Consider the following 17995-nt stretch of genomic DNA (forward strand, 5'->3'; position numbering starts at 1 on the left):
TATCAACATTTATATGCAGGATTTCACCCGACAACCAATTGAGTGTGTTCGTGAAAACGCATGAAAAGGACAGTGAAATTTATAGTTGGTAATCCAATAACGATTGCCCTTCTAAGAGATTAATCTTAACACATCAAACTTATATGACTTAATGCAAAAAGGCTCAGATACTTGTTCAATCAGATCCCCCCATATTGATTTAACACTAGTGTTTGTTTTATTATAAACAATTATTTATTAAATAGGTCCATGCTCATGTAAAATTAAGTGAATTCAAGTGATAAACTGCGGTTTTAGCAACTGAGTGATAGAAGGGTGGTACACCCTGGCCTTTGTTGGTTACACGCATTTGCCATGATGGAGACCACTATATGAATATTAATACATACAAACTAAATACATACGAGCCCCGTATGTCAGTTGAAGCCTTAAATAACTTGAATTGAACATATTTATAGCATTGTCTGTCAAAACTATATTATTTAAGTTCTTTACCGCCTGATATAATTGACCTCAGCACCCTTCTTGTTTTTCTTTAGTATCTCCCTTTTTTAACAACCTAGCTTTATAATAATTTCTTACTTTTATCTATGAATAAGAATTGAGGGAATAATTGGTCAGGTAATATGTCGCCAATTGTATATTTTGCAAATATATAGTGATTTGTACATGCTTTGAAGTAAGTCGTCTCCGTTTTTTTAATGTGCCCATTTATTGAAGGGGCTAGAACCATATGATACAATTGCTAGAGTAAAAAGTAAAATGTCAAGCACTTATATTAAATTAACATGGTTTGTATACATTCGATTTTACTTTCTGATGTATTACATCGCTTAGGACACATGCATCTTTCGCAGGTTTTGCGCATTTTTCAAATTCAAAATCTACTACCGTTCTCTACGACGAAAATACAAGTAAGTTTTAAAATGGCGTCGCCGTCGGTAAATTTATCTGAACTTATACACATATATGATTTAAGTTTGGAAACACGTTATCCGCTAATTAAATCGGAAAACACAGACATCATTGTTGGGTTTATTATATTTACCATGTAAAGTGACGTATCATCGGCCTCATACTAGCTCGCTTTGATAATTTTAGGCTTGTTTTGATGAAATGCTGTATTTGCCAATTTTGGACAATCTGGTGTCTAGCTCCTTTAACTGATATAATAAACAATAGTGTAAATGATGGAGAATCGTTACATATTTATATATTTACTTCCGTTTTATTACCAATGATTTATAATAAACATTTCTAACTAGATAGGTATATAGGTAAATTTCGTATAAATATATGTTTGTGATCTATTGCCATTGAAACCAGGATAAACAACAAACCCTTTAAGACTATTCAGATAAATTTAATTATAGTGGTTAGATACTTAAACTTCTAGTTGTACACTAGTTTATAGTTGTTAGGTGCAAGTTCTAACCTAATGTTCAATCATTGATTTTTTACCTTGAAAATCGCCAATAACCTGTGTTACTTGGTGAACATTTTTCATTATTATAATATCAGGACTGTCAAATACAAACACTACGTATAGTAAGGTGTAATGCTGTATATTATTGCTAAATATTGAAAGGGGCAGATACACACGAATGCCTAGACAAAATAGAAAATGTGAACTATGTAACAGGAACGATATTGAAGATGAATATCATTTTATGATTCTATGTGATGTATATAGTGACTTAAGGAGAGACTATATCCCTCCGTATTATACAAACAGGCCTAGCATGTTCAAATTTGTTTAACTACTAAATGTAAAGAGTAAACAGCTCCTGCATAAAATAGCTGTATATATTATTAAAGCCTGTAAATTAAGAGATACTATTATTAATACTGTGCAATAGAATATTGTATCATTTCCTTCTCTCGTGTAATTATATGAGATGAAATTCATTTTTTGGTTATGGTGTTGTATGCCATTCTTTGTGTATGTGTACTTTTGTGATCTATTAACATTTATAAATGATGATAAGCTGTATATGCTTAATTCTTAATAAAATTATGTTATGTTATGTTATGTACGTCATGCCATACTTTGGTTAAAATCTGTTTTGTTAATTATAACCAGTTTCATAAATTCAGCGTTTCTCTATTTACAAATTATTGATTTGTTAGATGTTTTTGCATCTGTAATTTGAAATATGCATCTGTGTTTGTGACAGGTTAGCTAACGCCAACGATTTAGGATGTTGCTAATTGCCAAACAAAGGAGGTGTCAATCGAAGCATAATGACTTAAGCTAACTGTTTTATTGTTTCTTTGTATCTAATTTATCACCTTGACGTATGTTTAGATAGAGATGTACTTGAACTCAGAAGTAATTAGTTTGAGCTTAAATGTCAGTCTTTTTGAAGTATTTTCTGTTTTTCTATTGGTTTAATTTATGGAATGCATGACCGGGCCGCACTATATAAGGTAACAGATTTTAAATGTTAAAGAAGGAAGTTGTTTACAGAATACGGACACTTGAAATTTGTCTGAGCTCGTAGGTGGTTTTACCACAGTCCAGCAAACTATAGCGTTGTCGCTGTTGTACAATATATTTGGTGTTAATTTTTGGACTACACCCACTGTGTTATTACATCAAGTATTGGTTAAGGAAAGAATAACATAATAAACTCGTGAAAAGAACTTGGTGTCGTGAAAAGGATTTTGTTTTGGACTTTTTAATAGCTAATTCCCCATTGGTGCTTCAATTTACTGGTTTATAGTTAAAAACTCACGGCACAACAAAGGCTTCTGGATATCAACTAACTTATGATTTATTATTGAATGCTGCAGATGACATTAATTGTTTATTTAAACGTAACAAATTAACCCTAACAAGCATTTTTTTTAACTTTGGTTGCTATGGTTAACAAATATTTATCATTATTTTCTCAACAATATAAAGAATGACTTGAATTTGTTGTTGTTGTTATTATGCGGGAATTATAAATATTTGAGAAATGCATATATATTGTATTTTTGAATACAAATATATGAATACATCGTTGAACTTCACCAGAGTTCCAGGGTTTTCATAAACATATGCCCTTTTTGGCAATATTTTTTTTTAAAAAATAGGAAATTTTAAAGTATTCTTTTTCTAAGAATAGGTCTGTCAGGAATGACTTATATCTCATTTTCATCCACAATGTGGTTTTGGGCCAAAACTCTCGTGACTTGCCATATATCCCTCGGTGTCTAGTTTAAACCACAGAAGGCCTGTAGCTTAAACTGCATTCTCGATCATATTGAAAATTCCAAGGCGGTACAGCTACTATTTTAAAGACAAACACACCACTAGGCAATCTAAAGATACGATGCAAAAAATATAGCTTGCTGCATTTCTTCATCGCATACTCATTAACAAACAGCAACGTTTTAAATAAAATTGCTATAACAATTCATTCTCTTTCTTCGTCCACATATAAGTATGTGCGTGAAGTTAGCACCGTAGCACCATATCACCGCGGCGATGCGGTGCTAGCACCGTATCACCATCAAAATTAATACAATAAAGCATTAATCTCAAGGAAACGTAAGATGCAGAAATGTAAGACTCGTTCTCGCAGAAACGAGCAAGGGGACCATAGGGACCTATGTCACTGTGTAGCCGAGACCTGGCCCTAGGTGATGGCACATGTGAATACCCTAGGATTTTAGGCAGGCAATGCGGGATAGGGACATGAACTCGATTCCCAATGCTAATTTGGTCCATATTCAGACACTGTTATGGTGCGGATGGCTTAAAAACGAGCAAGGGGACCAATGGCACTGTACCCAAGGATTACCTCCTGGCGGTGTGATACATTCGGGGAAACTTTTAATACTATGAGGATTTTAGTCTGGCACCGTCCTTAGCCCAACATTATGCGTATATGGGCAATATAAGACCTATTGACCCCTACCATACATGTAAGACTCGTTCTCGCAGACACGAGCAAGGGGACCATAGGAACCTATGTCACTGTGTAGCCGAGAGGACCTAGGTAATGGCACATGTGAATACCCGAGGATTTTCGACAGGCTATGCCGGATAGGGACGAACTGACCCGAAAAAAATACCTAGGGGACATAACGATAAGTGTAGGGATGAACTAGGCCACGAGGCTTACTGTATGATCTATTTATATCACTGGAGCTATTGTACTGAGTAGCCGAAAATAGAGCTCGAAAATCGAACTTTGCTGCTGCAAAAGCCATTTTGGGGACGGACTGACCCGATTATTTGACTAAGGGGACCATAACAAAAAGTGTAGTGATAAACTAGGTACAGAGCCTATATAATGAACTATAGAGATCTGAGGAGCTTTTTTCTTGAGTAGTCGAAAATAAAACATGAGAATTCGACTAGGGGACAATAACGAAAAGTGTTATGTTGAGCATGACTCGCTAAATACGCTCTCATGGCTCATGTTCTAGGCATTGACACGTTCGCTTGAAACAATCATGGCTGTTGCCACTATGCTAGAGTGGTCGACATTTGGAATCACTTCAACCTCAAATAGACCACTGTATTCGGAAAAGTCTGGTTTGAGCACATTTAGCACGTGAACATTGCCTTATGCCTCAATATGCTGTGATGGCTCATGTTCGAGGCATTCACGAGTGTATGTTCAATTACAATGAGTATTGCCAGAGTGGTAGTAATTTGGAATCACTTCAACCTCACATAGGCCATTGATCTGGGAAAACTCTGGTCTGAGCATATTGAACGAACACATGAAGATTCCTTTATACATCGCTAAGGTTTTTGAGCACACAACATGCAAATCCCGTGTCAATAAAAAAAACACGTTATTTTGGTAAATAAAATGGAAATCATTTGTTTTATTGTATTTTAACAAAAGTTTTGAAAAGTTTGGTCAAAACTACCAAAACGAGAAGGAAGAAAACTCACTTAGAAAGTATTTATAATTGCATTCCAGGCATGTGCAGTGATTTATTCTACTTGTTAATGGAGAACACTGCGTTGGAGATTGATTAAAACTGGCTTGCAGACATTAGGTTTTAAGCTTAGCTTCAGATTTAAAATTGAGGGTGTTTCTAGCACAGTTTCGAATTAAAATTGGCCCTATATAAGAAACAGTCGGAACATAGTACCTGTTCAACAAAAACAATAACTTTATATTTTTAGAGACAGATATTGCCGAAATTTACCTTCAATGCCTTATAGATAGAAACTTGGGATCCCCGATTCGCATCTTACGATGAACAATCGAATGATGACCAAATGATTGACTGCTACCGAACATCCGTATCAACGGAGGGTACACAGGGGTAACATTTTGGATGGTATAAGAGGTACAGGAGAGTAAAAAGTGATTACTTACAGGGGAAAAGAGGGTTTTTCGTTAAGCAGTGTTGTTGAGTATCCAATATGTTTACTTTAAGATAAAGATAAGTAGCATCATATTTATGTTTAGGACTATAATCGTTACATATGTTACATATATACAATATATTTCTTGAATAAATTATATTTAAAACTATGGTCACATTTTGTAAACTTATGAATGTGTTAGTATCAAATTATTATTAGTTTATCAAAGCCTGTCATTAATAAGCATACATCAGGTATATAAATATGTATTTATCACAAATTAGCATTGCTATCCGGGATACGACATTATGTAACGGCAAACATCTTCACCGTATTCCGGGATAGTTCAAAGCCTCTGTCATGTATATGTATTACAAAATGCACAGTTTTAGAATTCTTTTAGCCGCGCATTTGTTTAGGGGTTAACATATTTTAGGCTAACATGGAAGACGTCACATGGCCAATGTGACGCTATAAAATTAACGTTTCATGTCCATATAAATAAGCAAATATTACACCGAAGTGCTCAGTTCAAGACTGTATTTAGACAAAATATTAAAGCGTAAGAACCCTCAAACCCCCTTATTCATTTATGCAGCATATTCTATGCTTCAATGGGAAGACAGATCAAGACTAAGTTATGATCCCTAGGAATTATCAAATTGTGGACCGCCCCTGACTGCAATAGCAAATCTTATTGTGGTACCCTCAACCCCCTTTATAGTTTTAGCAACATACTTTGTGATTCCATGGAAGACGGTGCACACCCAAACTTGTTATGTCAATGTTATGTTGATATGATAGTTTATTTATGCTAATTATACAGCAAAGTCCACATTTAAGGGCTAAAATTATCCAAAATTATTTTCTTCCAGGGAACACGTCGCATACCCAAAGATACGCTCTTAAGTTCATGTTTCTTGTTAATATTGATATATATTAACACCCCAACTTCCATTCCTTAAATGAACTGCCTTTCGGCAATTGCGTTTACCTATCGATGAACGCAACATCTTCGGATATGTTCGGATCGCAACCCATCGCATAACAATATACATGAACACTAATGATCTTGTTATTGTTTGTATTGTGTCAGCAGGTCCCGTAAAAATAAATCAACATTTTAGAAAGTGTTAATTTATTATATTTTAAACGTATTGTTGCCAAAATAGTTTCAATTTTACGTTTAAAAGTGATTTTATGTGGTTTATCTTTTCCTGCGTTATTGTGACGTCATTCGAAAAAATGTTTCCGGTTTAAAGTCTGGTCGTTCTATTTACAAAATGGGTAAGGAAGTATTACTGAAAGGATTTCTTAAATGAGATGAAGTATTTTTTTAACAATCTTTGAATGAAATAATGAACTCTTGGTGTAAGTATAAGGAATGAATTGCGGGGTTGATATTATTATCGGGGATATGAATGCAATTGGGCTGATCAAAGATCCATCGGACTCCGCACACTTTGACCAGCCCAAATGCGTCCATACCCCGATAACCCTGCAATTCATTCCTTAAGTAAATACCAAAGTGCACTGTTGTTTACTGCAATCACACAACTAGGTTACATTACTCCATAGTATTTTAAATACAAAGTATGGCCCTTGATCGACTTTAGAAAGTTTGGTTTAAATTTTGGGGTATTTTTTATCTTTAACTCAGATTTCAAAAACTGTTAATCCAATGGCTTTCATATTTGCAATAATAACCATCAAACCGTAGTAATCCTAAATACAAATAATAGCTGACCCTATTTATTTATTTAATTGCCTATGACAGGCTCATTTATATACACACATATAAACATTGCGAACCAAATGTATGTCCCTATCTCGAATAGCCTTTCGAAAATCCGAGGTTATTCACAAAAGGCCTCACCAAGGGCCAGGTCTCAGTTACACTGTGATATAGGTCGATATGGTACCCTTGTTCGTTTAAAGGATTCCGCATTATAAAGGGTAAGTATGTGAGTCATGAAAGTGTTGGGAGCTTATTTCATGTCCCTATCCCGCATTATCACCCTAAAATCCTAAGTGATTCACATATTACATCAACTTAAACCAGTCTCGGCTATACAGGGCAATGGTCCCTATGATTCGCTTGCTTGTTTTAAGGCATCCACACCATAACAGTTGTATATTGGATATTAGGTATTGGAAGTCTTATCATGTCCTATCCCGCATAACTTGCCTAAAATCCTAGGTTTTTCACATATGCCATCATTTGGTGCAAGGTCTCGGCTTAACAGTGACATATGTCGCAATGTACGTTTTAATGTTTCCACACAATAACACTGCCAGAATATCGGGTAAATTACTAATATGCATAATGGGCATATTTCATGTCCCTATCCCGCATAGCATGCCTAAAAGCCTAGGATATTAGCATGTTTCAACACCGTGTATGGCCAGGTCTCGGCTATACGGTCGCTATGGTCTCCTTTCTCGTTTAAAGGTCTCCGCACCATAACATGTTAGTAATGCCAGGTAGGCATTGGGAGTCTTTTTTATGTCCCTATCTAGCATAACCTGCCTGAAATCTAGGTTGATCCATATACCATCACTTCAAGCCAGTTATGGGCTACAAAGTATCATAGGTTCCTACTCATTTTAATGCAATCGTACCATAAAAGTTGTATATTGGCTAAATAGTAATTGTGATTCTTTTAAATGTCCCTTTCCCGAAAAATCTGCCTTAAATCTTAACTAATTCACATATGAAGTCATCTGGGGTAAAGTCTCGGCTACACAGTGACTAAGGTCGCTATGATCTCTTTGAGTGTTGTAAGGTTTCCGCACCATAACAATGCCAGAATATAAATAACTAAATATCCATTAGGAGCATTTTTCATGTCCCCATCCCGCATAGCCTGCATAGATTCCTATGATATTCATATATTCCATCACGATATATGGCCAGGTCTCAGCTACACTGTGATTTGGGTCGCTATGGTATATTTGTTCGTGTTCATGTTTTCGGTCCTTAACTTGTTATTAATGCAATGAAGGCATTTGGAGCTTATTTCATGCTACTTTCCCTCAAAAACTGCCTAAAATTCTTGGTTATTCAGAGATGCTATCACTTAAAGCGAAGTCTGGGCTACAAAGTGTCATAGGTCCCTTTCTAGCGCTTGCTCGTGTTAAGGGTTTCGCACCATTTTAGTTGTATATTGGGTAAATAGGAATTGGGAGTCATTTTCATTTTCCTATCCCGCATAACCTGCCTATATCTTCACATAAACCATCATCTGGGGAAAGGTCTCGTCTTCTCAGTAACGTAAGTCACTATGGTCCCCTTGCTCGTTTAAGGTTTCCGCACAATAGCAATGCCAGAATATGAGAGAAATAGACATTTGTAGCCTTTTCCATGTCCCTTTCCTGCATAGCCTGCCTAGGATTAGGTCTTAGCTACACGCTGACATAGGTCGTTATGGTCCACTTGCTCGTTGTAATGTTTCCGCACCATAACATGTAATGAATATGTGGCAAATAGGCATTGGGAGTATTATCCATGCCCCTATCTCGCATAGCCTTCCTACAATACGAGGTTATTTATATGTAGTATCACATAGGACTAGGTATCATCTATAAGGTGACATAGGTCGCTAAGGTCCCGTTTCTCGTTTTAAGGTTTCTGAACCATAACATGTAACGAATATGTGTCTAATAGACATTAGGAGCCTATTCTATGTCCCCATCACACATAGCCTGCCAAAAATCCTAGATTATTCATATGTTCTATCACCTAGGACTGGGTTTCGGCTAACCGATGACATAGGTCGCTTTGGTCCCGTTTCTCGTTTTAAGTTTTCCGCACCATAACATGTAATAAATAAAGGTCAAAAGGCATTGGGAGCATTTTCCACGTTCCTAACTCGCATAGCATGCCTCATATCCTAGGTTATTCATATGCACTATGACCTAGGACTAGGTCTCGACTACATTGTGGCATAGGTCAATATGGTCCCCTTGATCGTTTTAATTTTTCCGCGCCATAACCAGTTAATGGCTATGCCGCAAATAGGAATACGAACCTTTTCCATGTCCCTATCACGCATAGCCTGCCTAAAATCATAGGTTACTCATATGTTCTATCAACTACGACTACGTCTTGTCTATAAAGTGAAATCGGTCGCTATGGTCCCGTTTCTCGTTTTAAGGTTTATGCACCATAGCATGTAATAAATATGAGTCAAATAGACATTGGGAGCCTTTTCCACGACACCATCCCACATAGCCTGCCTAAAATCCTAGGTTTTTCATATGTACTATCACCTTGGACTAGGTCTCTGCTACATGGTGACATAGGTCGCTATGGTCCCCTTGCTCGTTTTAAGGTTTCTGCACCATACCATGTAATGAATATATGGCAAAAAAGCGTTAGGAGCCTTTTCCATGCCCCTACCTCGCATAGCCTGACTAAAATCCTAGGTTATTCATATGTACTATCACCAAGGACTAGTTCTAAGATACACGCTGACTAAGGTCGGTATGGTCCCCTTATTCGTTTTAAGGTTTATATGAATATAAGTCAAATAGACATTGGGAGCCTTTTCCATGTCCCCATCCCACATAATCTGCCTTAAATCCTTGGAAATTCATATGTTCAATCACCTAGGAATAAATTTCGGCTAAACGATGACATAGGTTTCTTTGGTCCCGTTTCTCGTTTTAAATTTTCTGCACTATAACATGTAATGCATGTAGGGCAATAGGCATTGGGAGCCTTTTTCATGTCCCTATCTCGCATAGCCTGCCTAAAATCCTAGATAATTCATAAGTACTATGACTAGGTCTAAGATACACGCTGACATAGGTTGCTATGGTTCCCTTGCTCGTTTTAAGGTTAATGAACCATAGCATGTAATAATATGAGGCAAATAGGCATTGGGATCCTTTTCCATTTCATTATCTCGCATAGCCTGCCTAAAATCCTAGGTAATTCACATGTACTATCACCTAGGACTAGGTCTAAGCAACGAGCTGACATAGTTCGCTATGGTCGCCTTCATTATGTTAAGGTTTATGTACCATAACATGTAATAAATGCGAGGCAAATTCGGCATTGGGAACATTTTTCATGTCCCTACCTCGCATAGCCTGCCTTAAATCCTAAGAAATTCATATGTACTATCATCTAGGACTAGGTTCAAGCATCGAGCTGACATAGGTCGCTATGGTCCCATTGCTCGTTTTAAGGTTTCTGTACCATAACATTTAATGAATGTGAGTTAAAAATATGCATTTGGAGCCTTTTCCATGTCCCTATATTGCATAGCCTGCCTAAACTCCTAGATAATTCATATGTACTATCACCAAGAAATAGGTCTAAGCAACGAGCTGACATAGGTCGTTTTGGTCCCCTTGCTCGTTTTAAGGATTTTGCACAATAACATGTAGGGATGCAAACGAATATTCGAATATTCGAATATTCGATCGAACGTTTAGTATTCGAATGTTAAAATCGGTATTCGAATATTCGATTATTTTTTTCAAAAAATAATGATATAAACCTTGAGTCTTTAAGGCAGTTGTTGTGTTTAAAATTATATTGTCTTGTTTTTACAACAATACGCATCTTGTGCCTGAGGCGTTAACGAGATGACAATCGAGTGTGCGTCATGTGTCAATTAGGGATCGATCGTAGGGTACTATAAACAGTGTCCATAATTGTAAAATAACTGGCTATTAGGAAGTAACATCAAACAAGTTTAATTGATTTTCAGTATTTTTAAATGACCATGCCAATTAAGAATTTAAGGAAGCGGCCTTCACACCCTCTTGTCAGTTTGCCTGCCAATTAAGCTGAGCAATATTGCTCAAATCGGTGATTGATATTATACGCTGAAAGTAGATACCACTTCATTCCTTCAGAATATATGTTCGCAAAACATTATAAGTTAAACTTATTATTATTATTATATATTAGATTTGTATTTCTTAACAACGTAAAAGATGAAAGCCACATCTGAAGTATGGACTTATTTCACGCGCTCTGTTGACAAGAAATCTGTCACGTGCAAACTATGCAGTGTGAGGTTGTCGTACATGGGCACGACGACTAATCTCTGGAATCACGTGAAGGCTAAGCATCCGAGTTCTCAAAGTGAAAGCAGTAAACAGCAATCAATGAAAAAGTTTAGAGTTTCTGGTCTTAAACATGATTTGTGTTCTGGGTGCTTTGGGCAAACACTGCAGCTGGCCATCAAGCCGGCATTTGCTCTCCCGGATGTCAACAGGGTCGTCTCCAGATGTCGTAAGCTGGTCGGGCACATCAAACACTCGACTACATTGACGGCCGAAATGCGCAAGCGCCAAGCTACTCTAAAGGTGCCCAAACACGAGCTGGTGCAGGATGTTACAACCCGATGGAACATCACGCATGCTATACTGGCCCGGCTGAACGAGCAACGCCGCGTCCTGTCCGACCTCATGCTGGACACTCGGGTTACCCGGAAGGCCGACCAGCACCTGTCGTTGAAGGACGGCGAGTGGACCGTCGTCTCCGAGCTGAGTGACGTACTCAGTCATTTGACTGAGACGACTTCGTATATGTCAACGGAGACAGCGCTCGAGAGTAGATTGGACGATGTTCCATTTCGGTTGCCAACCCCGACGAGAGTGCGTCAACACCCTCCAAACGACCCCGTCTTAGCTTCATGGTTCCAAAGACGACCAAGACGGCTAACGACGAGCTGCGTCGGTACCGGCACGAACCTTCCGACGAGGAGGCCAATCCACTTGCATGATGGAAAAAGAACGAGGGACGCTTTCCTCGCGTTGCACATGTTGCTCGCCAACTGCTTGGGATACCTGCGACGTCTGTGCCATCAGAAAGAATTTTCTCCTGCGCCGGACTCATTGTTAACAAACTTAGAAACAGACTGTCATGTGATCTTGTTGATAAGATAATATTTCTGAATAAGAACAAGGCCATCATATGTGATGATTTTATTGATGAGTGATTTCATTGAATTGTATGTGCTTGTTATGTGCTTGTTATGTGCTAGATATGTATTTCATATGTCGATGTAATAATATTCGACACGCTGCTATGTATTGTAGTGTATTACGATAACACTAGAAACATTCGACAGATAAAGAAAAGGGTATCGTGGTTTATAACTAAAATTAATAGATAACTATAACTTTTTAAAGATTCAATTTTTATCGAATATTCGAATATTCGATCGAAAGAATTACCGAATATTCGAATATCGATTTTGCCATTCGTTTGCATCCCTAATAACATGTAATGAATATGAGGGAAATAGGCATTAGGAGCCTTTTCCATGCCCCTATCACTCATATCCTACCTAAAATTCTAGGTAATTCTTATGTTCTATCACCTAGAATTAGGTCGAAGCTACACGCTAAGATTCGTCGCTGTGGTCCCCTTGCTCGTTTTAAGGTTTATGCACCATAACATGTAATGAATATGAGGCAAATAGACATCGGGAGCCTTTTCCATGTTCCTATCTCGTATAGCCTGCCTAAAATCCTAGGTTATTCATAAGTACTATCACCTAGGACTAGGTCTAAGCCACACGCTGACATAGTTCGCTATGGTCCCCTTGCTCGTTTTAAGGTTAATGCACCTTAACATGTAATACTATGAGGCAAATAGACATTGGGAGCCTTTTCCATGTCCCTATATCGCATAGCCTGCCTAAAATCCTAGGTAATTCATATGTACTATCACCAAGGACTAGGTCTAAGATACACGCTGACATAGGTGGCTATGGTTCCCTTGCTCGTTATATGGATAATGAACCATAACATGTAATAATATGAGGCAAATAGGCATTGGGATCCTTTTCGTTGTCATTATCTCGCATAGCCTGCCTAAAATCCTAGGTAATTCACATGTACTATCACCAAGGACTAGGTCTAAGCAACGAGCTGACATAGTTCGCTATGGTCCCCATAATTATTTTAAGGTTTCTGCACCATACCATGTAATAAATGTGAGGCAAATTGGTATTGGGAGCATTTTTCATGTCCTTATCTCGCATAGCCTGCCTAAGATCCTAGGTAATTCATATGTACTATCATGTAGGACTATGTTCAAGCAACGAGCTGACATAGGTCGATATAGTCCCCTTCTCGTTTTAAGGTTTCTGCACCATAACATTTAATGAATATGAGGTAAAAATATGCATTTGGAGCCTTTTCCATGTCACTTTCTTGCACAATCTGCCTAAAATCCTAGGTAATTCATATGTACTTTCACCTAGGAATAGGTCTAAGCAACGAACTGGCATAGGTCGCTATGGTCCCCTTGCTCGTTTTAAGGTTTCTTCACCATAACATGTAATGAATATGAGGCAAATGGGCATATGGGGCCTTTTCCATGACCCTATATTGCATAGCCTGCCTAAACTCCTAGATAATTCATATGTACTATCTACTAGGAATAGGTCTAAGCAACGAGCTGACATAGGTCGGTTTGGTCCCCTTGCTCGTTTTAAGGTTTTTGCACAATAACATTTAATGATTATGAGGGAAATAGGCATTGGGAGCCTTTTCCATGCCCCTATAACTCAAAGCCTACCTAAAATTCTAGGTAATTCATATGTACTATCACCTAGGACTAGGTCTTAGCTACACGCTGACAGAGGGCGCTATGGTCCCCTTGCTCGTTTGAAGATTTCTGCACCATAACATATAATGAATATGAGGCAAATATACATTGGAAGCCTTTTCTATGTCCCTATCTCGCAAAGCCTGAACACAATCCTAAGTTATTCATATGTACTATCACCTAGGACTAGGTCTCTGCTACATGGTGACATAGGTTGCTTTGGTCCCCTTGCTCGTTTTAAGGTTTTTGCACTATAGCATATAATAAATAAGATGCAAAAAGGCATTGGGAGCCTTTCCATGTACGTATCTCGCATAGCCTGCCTAAAATCTTAGGTTATTCATATGTCCTTTCAACTAGGACTAGGTCTCGGCTACATGGTGACATATATCGATATGGTTCCCTTGCTTGTTTTAATGTTTCCGTGCCATAACCAGTTAATGAATATGCGGCAAATAGACATTGGGGGTCTATTCCATGTTCCTCTACCGCAAAGCCTGTCTAAAATCCTAGGTTATTCACAAATACCATTACCTAGGCCTAGTCCTCGGCTACACGATGACATAGGTTGTTATGGTCTCCATGCTCATTTTGAGGTTCTGTTCTATCACCTATGGCCATGTTTAGGCTACACGGTGACATAGATCGCTATGGTCCCATCGCTGATTTTAAGGTTTCCCCTGTATATGAGTTACTGACTATTTGGCAAATAGCCATTACGTGCCTATATTCAAATACGGCATTGCCGGCCTAAAATCCTAGGTTATTCACATGCAACTTTTACCTATGGCTAGGTATTGCCCCCACAGTGTAATAGGTGTCATATCCAAGAGTAAGAGACTCTTAATACTACTAGTAAACTGATCTGACAATATATGGAGATACGGTGCTAGCACCGCATCACCGCGGTGACATGGTGATACGGTGCTACGGTGCTAACTTCACGCACATCATATAAGTGATTACTTTCTTGTCCTTCACGATAATTGCCATGGCTTCCGTTCTATGTTTGTGGCCGTCATCTCGTACTGTAAATACATTGTTGATAAATGTTGGAACAAGTGTGAGTTTATGGCCATAAAAACAAGTTTACACCCCCACCCCCTCCGGTAGACTTGTGTCACAAGGCGGTAATTCACATCATTTATCATCGTGTATACAAGTGTTTGTACACGAGTATGTGGTTTGTCGTCTAAGTTGTTGGTATTTTTGTATGTGCTTTTCATTTCTTTTTTGCCTTCAGTTCATTTTCATTTTGGCCTTGCCTTGTGCTTCCAAAAAGGGTTTACTTCTGAAATTTTCGACTGCTGGACTTGTCACTGTATTTTAATTGTCGTAGGGATTTCTACTCGGCATCACCCTTTGAACGTTGAATTTCTTCAAACAAACAAAACATGGAGCATGAATCAGAAACTATTGAAACTAATTAATTTAATCGTTGAACATTGATAGACGGCAACGTGAAGTTGTGCATTTCGCTGTAATTGTAACTCTTGAAAAATGCAAGTGTCGGTGCCTTGAATGACTATCGGCGTCTGGATAACAGTTCAGAAAATCACCCCCTCAACCTCGGGACAAGAGTTTCGACTGTTACACAAATACAACTGTATAGTAAAGTATTTGAATAAACTTTGAATGCGAAATAATAACAATGTTAAGTTGTGTACAGCGCAAACAATTAACTCTTGGGCATCTTCTTACAAAGTTGTTATAAACACTTACAATTTCATTCTTCATTCAAATTTTACTCAAAAACCAATCTCGGATACTACGATTAACCAATTCATTTAATTTATGACATTTGCTTTAACAATATTCATTCGGATATTTCTATTACAAATTGCACCTATTTTTGGGAGAGTAATATTAAAATTTAAGCCCACAAGGTCAGCTTTTAGTTTCCAACACTCTCTATGCTGCTTTACTTTTTACTAGATGTCAACAGATAATTCAAGATAAAAAGTAGATGCATGTCAATTAGCGAGACAACGGCATTGTATCATTATATGATTGTATTATTTTGTACAAAGACTGGACAAATATGTATTGCCTTTTGCTTGAAGCTGAAATGAGAGTTATCTCCCTGAGGCCAATGCTTTAATCAAGACTAAATGTAAATTATGATAACTGTTTTTAGTGAATCTTTGTCGATATTTGACTTAAAGTTAACATTAACGGTATGTGTTTATGCTTGCCAGACTGAGATTGTATATTGTGTATTTTTGTTTCATGTTATATTCTTAGATTTACTAACATCTTTCAAAATTAGTTAAAGTATAAGTCAATATTAAGTTCATTAGCCTTATGCCACTTCGTTGTTGTTCTAGATCTTTACAATATATATTCATGTGAAATATATCTACGAATTTCTGTTATGGGGATGCTTGGTTTTTAAAAAATACTGAATAATAGAGGGAGAATATGGTAGAAAATGCATGCAGTTTGTGGGGAATTCTTATCATGTCAGTATGTTTTCAGAAAATAACACAGTAAAATGATATTTTCCGACATGACCATCATTTCGGCCAATTTTAAAATGGTACATCAAATTATTTGGTACTTCGATTATCAGGTGATATATATAAACTTATAATGAATTGCTTATACAAGTAAACATATCATTGAGGGTTCGCACGTAGATACTTAGAACACAGCTTAAAATAACCGCATTTTTGTTTCATGGAATTAAAATACTCTTCCTGTTTGCTATATACCTGTATCGTAATTCATGGAATGGTTAGAAATCAGGACAAAGTTTTGTTGGTTTCCCATACATTGGCATATGGAAAACACCAATGATATGTAATTGCACGTCTTTAATATTAGAAATGTTCGCATGCAGTTGCAAATATTTCATTCTTGCACCACACTATTTCATAGAACGTTTTGAACTTATAATTTTAAACTTTATGTAAAGATGACCGGTTTACCTTTTTGACTTTTATTTGGACATTGTATGTTTACATGCGAACTAATATAGTGTTGCATGACAATGACTTGGGTTCAGTTGAAGGATTTTCAATGTCCATCAAAACAATGCCCATCAAAGTAAGTTTTTATTTACTATCTTTATTTCCATTATTGTTGCAGCATACTGCCACTAAATACAATGAAGTTTGATTGCTGTATTATTGAAGGCTGTTTGAAATATTTATTGTCAAAAGGCATAATGTTTCATGCTTCTTATGTAAAAGGTTGTGTTTCATAGTTGTATTATTGATTTGTTTTCAGAGATCCTTTTACCTGGGTCTGCAAAGCTGATAAAGAAGACATGTATATCAATGAAAGAGGGATAATGGAATGCTTCCCGGGAACTCATTCAGGTATTTATATATATATATATCGAGGTTCATGTATATAAATGTCATAACCAAAAATACGTTCACATTTTGTTTTCTATGTCGCATTAATCGTTTTAATTACAACCTTTACAGGTAATGTCTGTGAGTGGGGCTGGAACTGTGGAAGTGACTTTCATAAAGGCCAATATTTCAAAGCTGATATAGAAGGCTTTACATTTGCCTTATCCCAAGCTGTCCAACTAACCGGCAAGATGGGCAGTGAATGGGTTGCCTCATTGATTACTGAACTTGGAAAACAATATGGAAAATAAAAGGAATGCAAAAAAGATAAAAATAAAGTGATATGAACTGTTTGCAACATGGGATAATGGATGCATGACAGACAAGCTTGTTTTGTTATATCTAGTGCACTTGCATATTATACATGTGTATACTTTCTTTATTTACATTATCTCTCTGTATTGATAACTGTTGTTGATTTGTTTAACTCATTAACTGGCATTTCAATAAAACGTCCATTTATTAAGTGTGTCATGTGGTTGTATATTCATGATCGGGCAAACCAAAGTGATTGAGATAGTTTCGATAATACAGTCGAATGGTACGAGCTTAATCGATAAATCTCATTGTCACACGTCAGGTATTTAATCAATACTTTTTTTAGCATACGGTTTAGTGATAATTTCTCGCCAGCAGTTACACAATCCACAAACGCACACTCCTCAGTGTTGACGTTCATTCAGGTGTTGGCATCTAAGTTGTCCTACATGAACTCATTCCTTCTCAGAA

General features: G+C 37.1%; 1 protein-coding gene across 1 annotated transcript; it reads left to right on the forward strand.

Moving 5' to 3' along the window:
• Positions 1–16730: 16730 nt before the first annotated feature.
• Positions 16731–17733, forward strand: LOC128208823 (uncharacterized). The gene is made up of 3 exons (XM_052912449.1): positions 16731–16952; positions 17136–17227; positions 17339–17733. The coding sequence occupies exons 1-3, from the start codon at positions 16891–16893 to the stop codon at positions 17515–17517; spliced, it is 333 nt and encodes a 110-aa protein (XP_052768409.1). The 5' UTR covers positions 16731–16890; the 3' UTR covers positions 17518–17733.
• Positions 17734–17995: the final 262 nt, after the last annotated feature.

This window comes from Mya arenaria, chromosome 11, assembly GCF_026914265.1.
Source record: "Mya arenaria isolate MELC-2E11 chromosome 11, ASM2691426v1".
Classification (NCBI taxonomy): Eukaryota; Metazoa; Mollusca; class Bivalvia; order Myida; family Myidae; genus Mya; species Mya arenaria.

What these genes read in the sequence shown, in the direction of transcription:
- LOC128208823 (XM_052912449.1), top strand. Translation starts at nt 16,891, where the DNA reads ATGACAATGACTTGGGTTCAGTTGAAGGATTTTCAATGTCCATCAAAA. An exon ending in TCAAAACAATGCCCATCAAA is followed by an intron (nt 16,953 to 17,135) that starts GTAAGTTTTTAT and finishes ATTTGTTTTCAG; the next exon opens with AGATCCTTTTACCTGGGTCT. An exon ending in CTTCCCGGGAACTCATTCAG is followed by an intron (nt 17,228 to 17,338) that starts GTATTTATATAT and finishes CAACCTTTACAG; the next exon opens with GTAATGTCTGTGAGTGGGGC.